Here is a 15,415-nt window from a genome sequence, read left to right as displayed (position 1 = left end):
GAGAGAGTACAAAGTGGTTGCAGGGCCGGTGCCATGGCCGAGTGGTTGAGTTTGTGCACTCCACTTCGCCAGCCCACGGTTTCGACAGTTCGAATCCTGGGTGCAGACGTGGCACTGCTCATCAGGCCATGCTGAGGCGGCAGCCCACGTGGCACAGCCAGAGGGACCCACAACTAGAACACAGACTGTGCACTGCGGGGCTTTGGGGAAGCGGAGAGAAGACAAAAGGCCAAGCACAGAGGATTTTTAGGGCAGTGAAAATACTGTGTGACACTGTAATGATGGATATATGTCATTTAACATTTGTTCAAACCTATAAAGTATACACCACCAAGAGTGAACCCCAATGTAAACTAGGACTTGGGTGACTATGATGAGTCAATGTAGATTCATCAGCTGTAACAAATGTACCACTCTGGTAGGGGATGTTGCTAATGCGGGAGGCTACGCATATGTAGGGGCAAGGGGTACATGAGAAATCTCTGTACCTTCCCCTCAATTTTGATGTGAACCTAAAACTGCTCTAGAAAAATACAGTCTCTAAAAAAAAAAGTTGAGTAGCTGTGACAGAAACCATAATGGTCCTGCAAAGCCTAAAATATTTACTATCTGTCCCTTTAAGAAAACATTTGCCTGTTCTTGGTTTAATATATTAACTTGATTACATCAAGACACTTAGTTTCCACCTGCCTCTCAAAATCTCACAAAAGACAACTTAAAAATTTTATATCCATTGTAATATAATAAAAATTATCATTAACAAATATTGGGGAACTCACGGGAGAGAAAAAAGTAGACTGGATCAGGCTCCAGAACAGAGATGCTACAACTACCAACACTGAAAACAAATGCCACTGCAAAAACAGAAACAGTTCTTCACTTAAAAAGTCCCAGAAAAATCCCAACTTCAGAATCAATAAAATAGCAAGAGGCTTGGAAGAAACATCAAGGTAATGTTTATAACTGGACCAGTCTTAGCCACTCCTCCTAGCATATACAGTCCATGTGTCACTTAACAACAGGAATACATTCTAGGAAATGTGTCACCAGGCAATTTCATCGTTGTGTGAACATCATAGAGCGTACTGAGACAATCCTAGACAGTGTCGCTGACTATGCACCTAGGCTATATGGTACTAATCTTACGGGACCACAGTTGTACATGTGGTCCATCATTGACTGAAACGTCATTATGTGGCACATGACGATATACAGTTATAGACAGCATCAACTTTTACTTCCAAGGTCAAGCTCTCTGACCAACATGGAAACCAAGTCCATGTTCTGCCTTAGGAGACATCTTACCATGAGGCTGAAGCTGGAGAGAGAAGCAGAGGAGAGCCTCCAATAATACCAAGACAGGATAAAAAAGGTAGAAAGTCAACAACAAGCAGTCTAGAAATCAAAACATACATATTTTAAAACTTACCTCTAAAAAAAAATACAAGTAAACAACAATAGGAAAACCATACAAGACCCCGATAGATGTTACACGGTCAAGTTCTACTAGATTTTCAAATAACAGATGATTTTCCTATACATAAAGCACAGAAAGAGATGGAAAGCTTTCACCTCATTCTATGAAGGTTGTACAACTATGATACCAAACCAGAAAAGGGTAACAAAAAACAAAACTAGAAAATAAGTCTCATTTATGATTCTATCAAAATCTATAAAATTGTATCTCGCAATGCATATTACAAACCACCATAAGCACTGCGCACAAGGACAAGGCAGGGTTCACTGCAGTAAAGCAAGGCCAGGGCAGCGCTAAGTCCACCAACACAGTTCAGTACAACAATGGCCAAATAAGGTGAAGTCTAACATACACAATTGTAATCCTGACATACATCAAAAAAAGTTTCCAAATTTTAATACTTATTCCTGATTAAAAAAAGAGCAACAAACTCCTAAGAGGTTAAAATAGAAGAAAACTCCCTGAACTTGGTAATTACTGGCAAAATAGCAAAAGCATTCGTCAAAGTCAAATAAAGACAAGGATGAAGACACTCACTTCAACAAGTGAATATTGTACCAAGAGACTTCAGCAATGTGAAAATATATGAAAAATATGTAAGACTAAAATGTTGGGGGAAAAAAGATGAAAACTGCATTATTTATAATGAACTTTTCATCTGGAAAATGCAAGGAAATTGAAAAATAACAATAAATAATACAAGTAATTAGTAAATTGGCATGATATAAAATAAGTACATAAAATTTAATAACTTTCCTACAGACATACAATAACCAGACTTCAAAAGAAATGAAAGGAAAGGATTCCATTTAAAAGCATAAATGCCATAAAATAGCTATGAATAAATTTTAGGAGGAAAAATGATACAAGACGAAGACCAATGTGACGAAAACCTTCTTGAAGGACACTAAAAAAATGAATGACCCCCCCCTCAAAAGAAGAGCTATACACATCATGGATGGAAAGATTCGTCATAAAATGTCAGTTCTTTCTAAACAAGACTGAAATTTCAATCACAAGCCCACAAAGTATTTTTCCTCTTTGCTTTAAAAACTAACAATTCTAATCTCATTTGAAACAATTGATGTGTGAGAATTACCAAAGAAAATCTTCAAGGAAAAAACAGAAAGAATATAAAGGGAACTTAGTACCTTCTAGATACTAAAAGTTTTCAATTTAAAGCTATTGGAATTGAATTAGGGTGGCACATTAGGAGACAATATCTGTAATACATTTAACAACGAAAGGTTAGTACAAAAATGGCTTTTGAATTAATAAGTAGTCATGCTCTAGAAAAGAGGATGAAGGAAGTGAAAAGGCACTTTACAGAAGGGGAAAAGCAAGTCTTATTTGCAAAGATGAAACATCACACAAGCATCTGGGGAAATGCAAATTAAAATGCTAAGATGTCTTTTTTTTTTTTAAACTTTGGCAAACTTAAAAAATAGCAACTTTAACTGCTGTCAGGAATATGAGGAAACAGGTACCATCACGTAACTGATGGGAATATAAACTATTACAATCTTTCTGGAATATAATCTGGCAGGATTTATTAAAATATAAAATGAACACATGATACTCAGAACTGCAATTCCATATTTAGGAATCATCCTATAAGTACACATACTAACATTCTGAAAGACTTGGTACAAAGATTCACCACTTTATTACGAACAACACACAACGACAAAAAGCCCTAAATGTTCATTAATGAAGAAATAATTTAAAATTCTGGATAAGACTATGCTATGGATTACTATGCAGCAATATATTAAAAAGTATCAATAATAAAGTAGATTGATATGTACTGAGATATAAATATTACACAGAAGTCTGTGATTCTAAGGAAATAATATGATCCTGTTTACGTAAAAAACAAAAAATTCCAAATCTAAATATGTTTGTGTATGCAATTACTTAAGAGACACAGATACTTAAATCAAAGGCTCATGCCAAATTATTCTCCTCGTTTTCTAGTAACTACCTTCATATGCCATGTCATCATATGTAGGAGGCATCATTAATTATAAAATATTTTTCACAATCTTTAAAATGAAATATATTACATGCTGTTTTACAGCAACTAGCTATGGGTCAAACTTATCTAATTATATAAGTATCTTGGCCAAAGTTTATATAAAGACAGTGTGCAACATTTTAAATCTGACATTCAGGCCATCTTCAGCATGTTAAAAGGAGAATTTAATTGTGCTTACCGATTTCATTAATCACTGCTCTTATTTTGGAGACAAAAGGACCAACTTCACTGGAATTCATTTTGACTCTTTCCTTAAGGTCAGCACCTGCAAAGCATTTTATTTACAAATATAATCTAGTTATAAACAAAATTTTAAGGCAATGAACTGAAAATTCACATAAGATTCACATATATATAACTGAAGATTGACTGAATTTATCTGTTAAGTGTTCCTTCTCAAAGCCCAGCATGAGGAAGAATATTTGTCTGTTCATACACCTACCATGTGCTTAAAGTAGTGGTTCTCAAACTTCGTGGTCTCAGGATCCCTTTACACTCTTAGAAGAAGAGACTTTGTTTAGCTTATACCTATCAATAGTTACTCTATTAGAAACCGAAACTATAAAATTTGTGAAATATTTATTCACTTAATAATAGAAATAAACCTATTCATATTAACATAAATGACTACAAATTGATTCCACTTCCTTGGTTCTTGCAGAGGGGCTGGCAGTTTTACCCACTATTGCGCTTTTGCCCCATCGGTGCAAATGTCCACCCAGTGAAAAGGGTGAAAACCAGGCCTTACTGCTGTGAAAACCCTTCCGACTTCAGGGACGCCCACCCTGGTTTGAGAATCACTGGCTTTAAAGTATGAACAAACAACTTCATAATTATGAGTTTATCACAGCATAACTCTGGAACTGAGAAAAATATACAGAAGGATTTCTTAAGGGATCATTTACTCTGTGACTCAACAAAGACATCCTCTTCAATAAAATTAAACTGTCTCCGAAAAGGTAGGTCCCCATTTAAATAAATAGACGAAGTAACCATAAAAGGTGCACACTCAGCTACTTACTCTATTAGTCCATTATAAATTGATCATGACTGAACATAGCATCAAGCAGCAGCTGACACCGGGACATTCTGAGCCCATACACCTCTGGGGGGACCGGGAACTGCAGCTGACAAAGCCCATACCTCCCAACCCATCAGTTCTTAGGTATACAACCCCTAGAAAATCCCTCAAACATGAGCCCAAGGAAATACATACTTTACCATTCAATGCAATACACGTAAAACTGCAAAAAACTGGAAGTAAATATCCACCAAAATGATTAATAAAACTGGGACATATTTATATAAAAGAATATTATACGTGCAGCATGAAAATGAAGGAATTAAGAGTATAAATATGGATAAATCTAACAATGTTGAAGGACATATATATAATTATATATATCAATACATGTTAATATAATACATATAATTTATAATTATACATAACTACAGAAAGATACACAGGATAATAACCATTTATATAAGTTTTTAAAATAAGACATATTTAGGGATATAAAATATGAATGGAAATTATAAATAGCAAATTCAGTTGGCGGTGACCTCTGGAGGGAGAGAGATGGGACTGGCAATGCACACAGAAGACTTCAATCTTATTTGTAGTATTGTATTGCTTAAGTTACATGGTGGGTACTCAATATATTGGTCTTTCAACATTTTTGGATGCCTATATATGTCTTCATAATTAATTTTTCCTATGAAGAATTAAAATTTACCACAGAATAAAAATGTTAGTAAGGCCAAAACAAATTCTGAACTAGTAGGATGTATTTGTTAAAAGAAACAATGGTTCAACTCACTGTCATTTAACATTGAGAATATAATTTTAAATTGAAAATAGAAAATGTTGCTTAGTACATATTGGCTAACACATATTGGTTAATAAAAGTAGCTAAATGTAGCACAATACAGGGGAGGGGAACAGAGAAAGAGGAGCAGAGCAGTGAAGAGGAGGTCTATGGGAGAGACAGCAACTCTGGATGAGGTGGTCCTAAAGGAGCCCCCGTAACTGTATCATGAGATCCACGAAGTCCTCCGGTCTCACAGTGGGTTACACCATTAGGGTGCCCTCCAACACACCACCTAGTGCTCCTATGGGGGGCTTTCTCCAGCATTCTGACTCTGTGACCACACAGCATGATCTGAAAACCACACTCAGGTTACAGAGACCAGGCTGCCGGAAGCCATGCCAGGAGCTAAAGGGAATCAAGGTTTGCTCTTGACAGGTGTGGCCCCTTTGCTGCACACCAGCCCTAGCAGAGAGGTGTGAGAGGCACGTTCCAGTTATCCAGTACAGCCTCATCCACACAACCATGTGAGACTTCAGGATTCAAGGTTTATTTTGGAAATAATTACCTTTCTTCATGGAACGTGAAACATCTGTAACTTCGAGACTACTTTTTAAAAGTTTTAATATCCTTTTTGTTTTTACTTAGGAAACATACCCTGAAAACTCAAACATTCAGAACCTAAAAATATAGTTTCACCTCTACTCCTTCTGAGATCATGAATTTTTTATATGACAGCATCCAAAGTTTTATTTGAGGACTGGTATTTCTAAATTCACTGTTTAAAAAGTAAAAAGTAGGGGCTGGCCTGTGGCATAGTGGTTAAGTTCACATGCTCTCCTTTGACTGCCTGGGTTCACGTGTTCGGATCCCGAGCATGGACCTATACCACTCATCAGCCATGCTGTGGTGGTGACCCATATAGAAAATAAAGGAAGATGTTAGTTCAGCGCAAATCTTCCTCAAGTGAAAAGAAAAAAGCAAAAAGTAAATACTTTTTCACTTTTTAAATTGTCTAAGTCCATGACCACTCACCTCAGGCGAGCCCTTATGCTGCTTGGCAATTCTACTGTGTTTCCCTACTCCATTCACTCTCCTATTCATCTACAGTCCCTTTCATAACTTCCCTCCCTCCTCAAACCTCAAAACCTCCTACCCAATCTGATACCAGCTTACTAAGAAAACAGAAGTATTCAGAAGAGAAATTCCACCAGCACCCACCACCAAATCTGTCCACCTACCAGAATCTGAACCCATACACTCTGCCCTCCCTCCCATTACTATAGATGGATTAACTCATGACGGAGGCCAAATGAGCCCCTTAGGCACTAGATTCCACTCCTTCTTGTCTCCACAGGGACATCACTCCAGCAACTATCCTCTTCCCGGCTGGCATCATCAACAGTATCCCTCTTTAGAGAATCATTCCCATGAGCTACAGTACCGCTATAATACAATCATGCACCACATAATGACGTTTCAATCAACAATGGATGATAAGATTAGTACCATACAGCCTAGGTGTGTAGTAAGCATACCACCTAGGTTTGTGTAAGCACACTCTATGATGTCCACACAATAAGGATATCACCTAACAATGTATTTCTCAGAACATATCTGTCATTAAGTGACACACGCCTGTACAGCTCATCTTAAAAAAAAACTTGCATGGATGGGGCTGGCCCAGTGGTGGAGTGATTAAGTTCGCATGTTCTACTTTAGCAGCCTAGGGTTTATAGGTTCAGATCCTGGGCGAGGACTCAGACACCACTCATCAAGCCATGCTGTGGTGGCGTCCCAAATACAAAACAGAGGAAGACTGCCACAGATGTTAGCTCAGTGACAATCTTCCTCAAGCAAAAAGAGGAGGGTTGGCAACAGATGTTAGCTCAGGGCCAATTTTCCTCACAAAATAAAAAAAAAGTTGCATGGACTTTTACTGGCAGCTCTGATGGAACAGCTGATGATGCTGCTGATGGTGATGATGATGATGATGACGCACTGTTGGCGGGACTGTAAATTGGTGTGGCCACTATGGAAAACAGTACAGAGGATCTTCAAAAAATTAAAATAGAACTATGAAATGATGCAGCAATTTCAATTCTGGGACTATATCCAAAGCAAATGAGAACACTAACTTGAAAAGATATCTGCACCCCCATGTTCACAGCAGCATTATCTACAACAGCCAAGACACGGAAACAACCTAAGTGTCCATCAATGGATGAATGGATAAAGAACTTGGGGTATATATAGGCAATGGAATCCTACTCAGCCTTAAAAAATGTGGAAACCCTACCATTTGTAATAACACAGATGGACCCTGAAGGCATTAAGCTAAGTGAAATAAGTCAGAGCAAGACAAATCTGTGATCTCACTTAAATGTGGAATCTGAAAAAAAACGAAAGAAAAACCAAACTCACAGAAAAAGAGATCAGACTCGCACTTACCACAGGTGGAGGGCAGGGAGGGAATTGGAGGAAGGTGGTGAAAAAGGTGTATACTCACAAACACACACAAACACACGTGAAAAGGGTTATATAATTTGAATGAAACTGTTCATCAACTGACATGAGTGGGCCTGGAATATCCAGTTTTATAAAAACTGATTCCAGATTTCAAATATATCTGTAATAGGTGATCATTACTTCTGGTCCTTGCACTCACATTACAGAAATGCAGTACTTTTGAAAATTTCTATGGCTCATAATTTTGTTGAGAAAAGGACAGCCACATTCTTTACTGCATGATTGTGAAATATTTTCATTTTTAGATTTATAAACATCAGTTAGAATGACCAAGCCAATGATTTGTTTTCAGTTCTATATCATCTATTCCCTTCCTATCACCTTTGTATGCATATCTGCCTTCAACACTTTTCACTTATAAGCTATGTCAAGTAAATATTCATGCACAAATATTATATGAAATGCAAGAATACCATCACACAGCCTTTTAGTAAAATGGGATGGTCCAAGTTCTTGTCACAAAATACTGCATGATGAAGTCCTTCTTACCAAGTGACTAACTGGATGCGAATTCCTTATTTCCTTTATATAAACCAGAGAAATCTACTGTTCACTCATCAATTCTTGAGTTCAAGAAAATTCATTTAGGATATTGTCATCTGATGACTCACAGTCTAAGATTTCACTCATATGACCAACTTCACCATCATGATTAGAGAGAGTCCTGCTGTCACTTTTGATCATTATTTTATCCATCTAATAACTGTGAAATGTCTTCTCTGTTACCTTTTCTGTTCTTGGCCATTACGGCTAGAAAATCAAAAATTCTAAATTTTCACCTGTGTTCAATGAAAGCTGAAACAAAGACTAGAAAAATGGTGCCTCCAAACTTCGTTTATATTTTCTTAAAAGATAATGCAATTCTTGAGGCAATGCAATAAAAAAAAAAGATAATGCAATAGCAATGACTTGACTATTACATCATCTTTCTAAGTAATTCCGTCATTCTTCCATTTTCTTATTTTAGTCTTTCTTAGCATAGTTGGGAATAATTGATGAGTAATGACAAAATCACTCCTAGGATGATGAAATTACCAATATAAAGATATAATCATATAAGAACCTATAATGCATCTTAGCTTCATAAAAAGGTTCAGTGGACTCATACTGTAATTGCAAGAGAAAATGAATCAACCTTTTTTAAAGTCAATTTTCTGTTCTTCAGAAGACCTCTAAGAAAGAAAAAAAGTCATGAAACATCAATCCACACAAGTAGAACTGTTCAAAAAAGAAACTCAAAAACTCAATCTAGGTCCAGGGGATCTGATGATACTTAGGTTAAGCTCATTAACTGACCAATTCAGATCTTCTAAAGACTTACTGACCTTCTCCTATTGCATCCATTAATTACTGAGAAAGGGAGTAAAAATTTCCATTATGATGGTGGATTTGCCCTTTTTTCCTTACATTATTGTCAATTTTTGCACTACATATTTTGAGGCTGTTTCTAATGGCATAAAAGTTGAGAATTATTATATCTACCTGAGGAATTGAACCTTTTATCATTATTTAGTGACCTTCTTTATCTCTGGTAATTACTATCTCTAATAAAAATCTGTTTGAAAGTCTATTTCATTTGATACCAATATAGTTATACCAGATTTCTTTTAGTTAGTATTAGACTGGTATATCTTTTTCTACCCTTTAACTTTCACCTTATGTCCTTATTTTTTAGCTATTTCTTACAAGCAGCTTACTGATAACTTTTTTAAAGTCAGCTATTATTTGTCTTCTAATTAAAGAATTTAGTATACTTATATTAACTATGATCAGTAATGGATCTGAATTTCTAGCCCATTAGTTCTTTTTCTTCTCCCCTCACCTCCCTCTCTGTTTTTTAACCATCTTCTGGATTGACTAGTTTTCTTTTTCTTATTTCATTTACTCAAAAGTCAAAATACCACCTATATACCAACGATGTCCAAATTTTTACGTCAAGCCCAGACCTCTACCCCGAACTACAGACTCCTAAATTCAACTGCCTACTAGACATATCCAGTTGAATGTCTAATAGGCATCTCAAGTTCAATAAACCCTCCCGGCCCCCAACTATGACATTTCCTCCCCAGAACAGACTCCTGCATTCTTCCACTCTTCAGTTAATGGTAACTTCCAGTGTTCAGATCAAAACAGAGTAAACCTTGACTCTTCTCCTTCATACCCTCCTTTTCATGAGTAAATTCTGTTGTCTCCACCTTCAAAATATATGTAGAATCCAACAGTTTTTTACCACCTCCACTACTACTACACTGGTCCAAGTACAATGGTAACTGTAGGGGACTGCAGACAGAAGTTCTGAAATGGTGACACAACCAGAGTAAGCCTTTTAAAACTTAAGTCATATAAGTCACTCCTTAGCTTAGAACACCCCAGACTCTCATCTCACTCAGAGGAGAAGCCAAAATTCTATGTGAGTTGGACTCCTATGACTTCTGTGACACCACCTCCTAGCACTCTTCTCTTGTCCACTCTGCTCCAGAGACACTAACCTTCTTGCTCTCCCATTATCTTGCAAAGCATGATGTCCCCTCCAGGCTCTATATGTGCTTACCTCTCTGCCGGAAATACTCTTCCCCAGATATCCACAAGGCTCACTAGCTCACTTCTTTCAGGACTCTATTCATTTATCTCCTTCTCAGAGAGGCCTTCCCTCTTCACCATACACAGAACAGCTCCTCCATGTCAGTCACAAGAACTCCTACTCTTCTTGCCCAGTTTCACCTGCCTTCAGAGCACTTATGTGACCCAGCACACATTTACAGTATTTGTTTACTCACTGCCCCTAACCCCCAGCTATGGAGGCTCCATAAGACCAGGTGATTTCTGTCTTATCTACTGCTGTATTCCCAGATCTTAGCACAACACCTGGCACATGGCAGGCTCCCCACCAGGAAATTTAATCAATAAATAAATGAATCAATCCAAGAAAGAAAGGAATCCATATGTTTTCTTCATAGTTGGGTCCTAATGAAGACAGTGTTAAAAATGCATGAATATTGGCCATCTACTTAGCATCTACTGCCCTCTTTCCATTTCTTAACAGTAGCCTTAGTTTTGTTCTGGAGTCTGTCCTCCACCCTACTTCCCACATTCCATGTACTTTGGAAGAAGTTAAACCCACTCCCACATCTAGGGGTGAGCCCTGGCTGAGTTGAGCTAATCAACATAGTTTCTTCCCTTGAACAGTCCAATCAAGATCAAGCTGAGGCTTCCAGCCTGGAATTGGGCAGAAGGGTTCTCTCCTCTTCCTTTAAACATGGTCATACATACATGGGACGCCCAGAACTACTGAGCTTCAGGTTACCAAGCTGAGGATGAAATTGGCATAAAGAAGAGAATGAAGCCAAAGGAATTTCAGAAAGATCCAGAATCACTGGAGTAGAGCAATCCTAACAGCCTTATAGTTTAAGTCAATTTGTGATCAATTTTTCTGTAACATGAAGCTGAGAGCACCTTAACCGATACTTATTATCCACTAGATGATATACTACAAATGGCAAGAAATAGGTCCTGCTTCCATCTACATCTGTTTTCAAGTGATGAGATCTTAATTGGTGAGGGGATAAGGATTAGCCCTAATTATCACAGGAAATTTCTAGCGAGGTTTAGAGTAGGTGTGAACCAAGTAAAGTTCAGGAACACAATCTTCTTGTTATAACTACCCTCACAGCTTCTAGAACTTCAATAACAACACTTACTCTTAAGTACTTTTAGCTCAGATTTCTTCATCCAAGATCTAAAACTACCTTTTACTCCAATTAAATATATAATTTCTATCTATAAAAAGTCATAGAGACTCACAGTTTCTCGTTCCCCATGTAAGGAGGTTAGAAGTCACCACTCTGTCCTAACAACAAGTAAAAAGCTGAACAGATTGAACCAACAACTCTTCTAGGATCCAAAAGAGAGGTGAAGACACAGGGCAAAGCACTGTCCCCAAACTGAAGAGACAGACAGGCAGATCTGGAGGATGACACATACCAGAGCAGACTCACAGCAGTGGGAACCAACGCCAGAAGGAAAGCCGGAACTGTTACGGACAAACTGCTGAAGGCTCAGTAGGAAAACTCTGAGGGCTAAAACTCCAGGGACACTCAACGATTGTGTGAGATTTACCTCCAGGAGCCAGATGAGCTTCTCAAAGTAAATATTGGAAAAAATCCCCCCCTGCTTTTCACAGTGGGAGGGGAAAAGTAATCGTTTTGAAATACCAGAGCACTCTGTTCTGAACAAGGCCTGCCTGCAGGGGTAACTAGTTACCAGAGCCTAACCTGGTTGGGGTCTTATCAGAGCCTAACTGGCCTGGGGGAAGAAAAATATCCAACACCAGCTCACTCTAGCCATCCAGTCCCACCTAAAGGGGAAGAAAAAAAGTGAGAAAGACTTGGAAGTCCACAGTTGAGAGGCACAGGCTCACTAAAAGCCTGAGACCTAATCAGAGGGCTAAGAACACTTCCCCTGCCCTACACCTCACCACCTCATTACTAGAGGCCTGTTCACAGCAAGGCCTTTGCCCAGTACATCACATCCAGCTATCAAGAAAATATGACATACCACAATGCAAAAACAGTCTGAAGAGACAGAACAAGAACCAGACTGAGGAGAGATGTTGGAATTATCAGATCAGAAATATGAAACAACTATGATTAATATGCTAAGGGCTCTAATGGAAAAGTAGAAAGCACGCAAGAACAGACAGGTATTGCAAGCAGAGAGACGGAAATCCCAAGAAAAAAACAAAAAGAAATGATAGAGACCAAAAACATAGCAACAGAAATGAATGATGGCTTTGACGGGTTTCTTAGGAGACAGCACAGAGCTGAGGAAAGAATCTCTGAGCTTGAGGACAGAAACTTTCAAAACTGAAAAGCAAAGGGAACAAAGACTGAAAAAGAAGAATATCCAAGGACTGAGGGACAACTACAAAGGGGACAATATACATGTAACAGGAATACCAAAAGGAGAAGAAAGAGAGAAAGGAATAGAAAAAATATTTGAAACAACGACTGAGAATTTCACCAAATTAATATCAGACACCAAACCACAGATCCAGAAAGCTCAGAGAACACCAAAAACACCAATGTTAAAAACAAAACAAGATTAAAAAAACAAACACCTAGGCATATTATTTTTCAAACTAAAGAAAATCAAAGATAAAGAAAAAATTCTTACAGAAGCCAGAGGGGGGAAAAAGCATCTTATCTATAGAGGAACAAAGATAAAAATCACATCCAAATTTTCCTTGGAAACCATCCAAGCGAGAAGAAAGTGGAGTTAAATATTTAAAGTGTTGACAGAAAAAAACACTAAACCTAGAATTCTTTACCCTGCAAAATCATCCTTCAAAGGGGAAGGAGAAACAACCACTTTATCAGACAAACAAAAGTTGAGGAAATGTGTTGCCAATAAACCTGCCATGCAAAAAATGTTACAAAAAAATAAAAAAGAAAGTTCTTTAAAGGTAAGGAAAATAATACAGGTCAGAAACTGAGATCTAAAGAAAGAAAGAAATAGCATCAGAGAAGAAATCAGTGAAGTAAAATAAAAACATTTTCGGTTTTTTTTGCTGGGAAAGATTCACCCTGAGCTAACATCTTTTGCCATCTTGCCCTTTTTTTAATTTTTCCTTCCCAAAGCCCCAGTATACAGTTGTATATTCTAGTTGTAAGCCCCTTCTAGTTCTTTTATGTGAGCCACCACCACAGCATGGCTACTGACAGACGAGTAGTGTGGTTCTGCACCCAGGAACCAAACCCAGGCCACTGGGGTAGTGACAGCACCAAACTTTTAACCGCTAGGCCATCAGGGCTGGCTTTACTTTTCTTATTCTTAATTAACCTAACAGGTAAGAATTTGTTCAAAGTAATAATGGAAACAATGTACTCATATACATACAATGATTATGTACACTTATGAATATACCTTATGTATATGTATGTATATATGTTAATAAACACACATATATGTTTATGCTTGCTTATATATAAGTGAAACGAGTGACAGCAATGACACAGATGAAAAGGAGGAATTAGGATTACTTTATTATTATAAGGTACTCACACTATCAATCAAGCAGTATAGTATTATTTGAAAGTGGACTTGGATTAATGAAAAATGTATATTGCAAACGCTAGGGCAACAACGAAAAAAACTAGAAAAATAATACAACTGGGGGCTCACCAGTGGTGCCGCGGTTAAGTTCACACACTCCGCTTGGACGGCCCAGGGTTCATAGGTTTGGATCTCAGGCACAGACCTACACACCACGAATCAAGCCATGCTGTGGAGGCACTTCACATACAAAATAGAGGAAGACTGGCACAGATGTTAGCTCAGCAACAATCTTCCTCAAGCAAAAAGAGGACGATTGGTGGGGCCAGCCCAGTGGCATGGCAATTAAGTTTGCACACTCCGCTTCAGTGGCCCAGGGCTTGCTGGTTTGGATCCCAGGTGTGGACATACACACCTTTTATTGAGCCGTGCTGTGGCAGGCATACCACATATAAAGTAGAGGAAGATGGAGACAGATGTCAGCTCAGGGCCAGCCTTCCTCAGCAAAAAGAGGAAGATTGGCAGCAGATGTTAGCTCAGGGCTAATCTTCCTCAAAAAAAGAAAAAGGTTGGTTAGCTCAGGAAATCTTCCTCACCAAAAAAAAAAATATATATATATATATGTGTGTGTGTGTGTGTGTGTGTGTGTGTATATATATATATATACATATATTTATATATATTGAACTGATATGTTAAAAAAATGACAGAAAATGGAATTATATGAAACACTCAATTAAAACCATTAAAGGAAGAAAAGGAGTAGAAAAAATAAACAGGAATAAAGAATGGGGGCAACAAACAGAAAACAGTAACTAATACGGTAGCTATTAACCAAACTATATCAACGATCACTGAAAGTGTCCTTTCACCAACCAAAACCCCCATTCCATCCAGCATCCCAGGCCCTCTGGCTTACTCAAAGGCTTCTCTCGTAAAGTCGTGTCATTTCTCCTTCTCCAACAGGACCAAGGTCAGTTCCACCAGCATGCAAACTGCGCCAAGACCTCCATCTCGAGAAAGTCTCATTAACCTCATACACTGCCAGCCATCATCACATTTCTATGAACTAACATGGAATGATTTCTAGAATATATTGTTAACTGAAAGAAGTAAAATGGAAAAAGAGTATATACAGAAAGCCACTAGTATAAGAAAGAATAGGAAATAGGTAAACAAGTATACCTTTTATTTTGCAAAAAGAAGCATATAATGGATAAACTAGAAACCAATGTGATTCATTAACACTCTCAAGGATGGGAATCAGATGGGAGGGACTGGAGGGGGGAAGTGGGTAGTGACACTCATATGTATAGTTTTGACTTTGGAAACCATATTGGTATTACACATATTCAAGGTAAAATAAACAGGAGTGAGGAAACCTAACTTTATTTCATATGAATAAAACAATTACATTGAAGGAAAAATAATGTAAATAACTTTTCAACACAGTATTTTAACTCTATACCCTCAGTCTAAAGATGTAAATACTCTAGGTAGATATTCAACTCT

The 15,415-nt window shown here is 37.7% G+C and overlaps 1 protein-coding gene across 4 annotated transcripts in view; it reads right to left on the bottom strand.

The window, feature by feature from the left end:
- Positions 1–15,415, bottom strand: part of LOC124241060 (methylglutaconyl-CoA hydratase, mitochondrial) — a 150,756-nt gene that overhangs the window by 108,707 nt on the left and 26,634 nt on the right. For 3 of the 4 annotated variants that reach the window (XM_046664593.1, XM_046664595.1, XM_046664591.1), the window contains one exon: positions 3,694–3,780. The exons of the other annotated variant lie outside the window; for it this stretch is intronic. In XM_046664593.1, the coding sequence (XP_046520549.1) occupies positions 3,694–3,780 (87 nt within the window). The remainder of the gene's footprint in view (positions 1–3,693; positions 3,781–15,415) is intronic. 4 annotated transcript variants of the gene reach the window in all.

Source organism: Equus quagga, chromosome 6 (assembly GCF_021613505.1).
Source record: "Equus quagga isolate Etosha38 chromosome 6, UCLA_HA_Equagga_1.0, whole genome shotgun sequence".
Lineage (NCBI taxonomy): Eukaryota > Metazoa > Chordata > Mammalia > Perissodactyla > Equidae > Equus > Equus quagga.
This window is presented reverse-complemented; position numbering and strand designations above follow the sequence as displayed.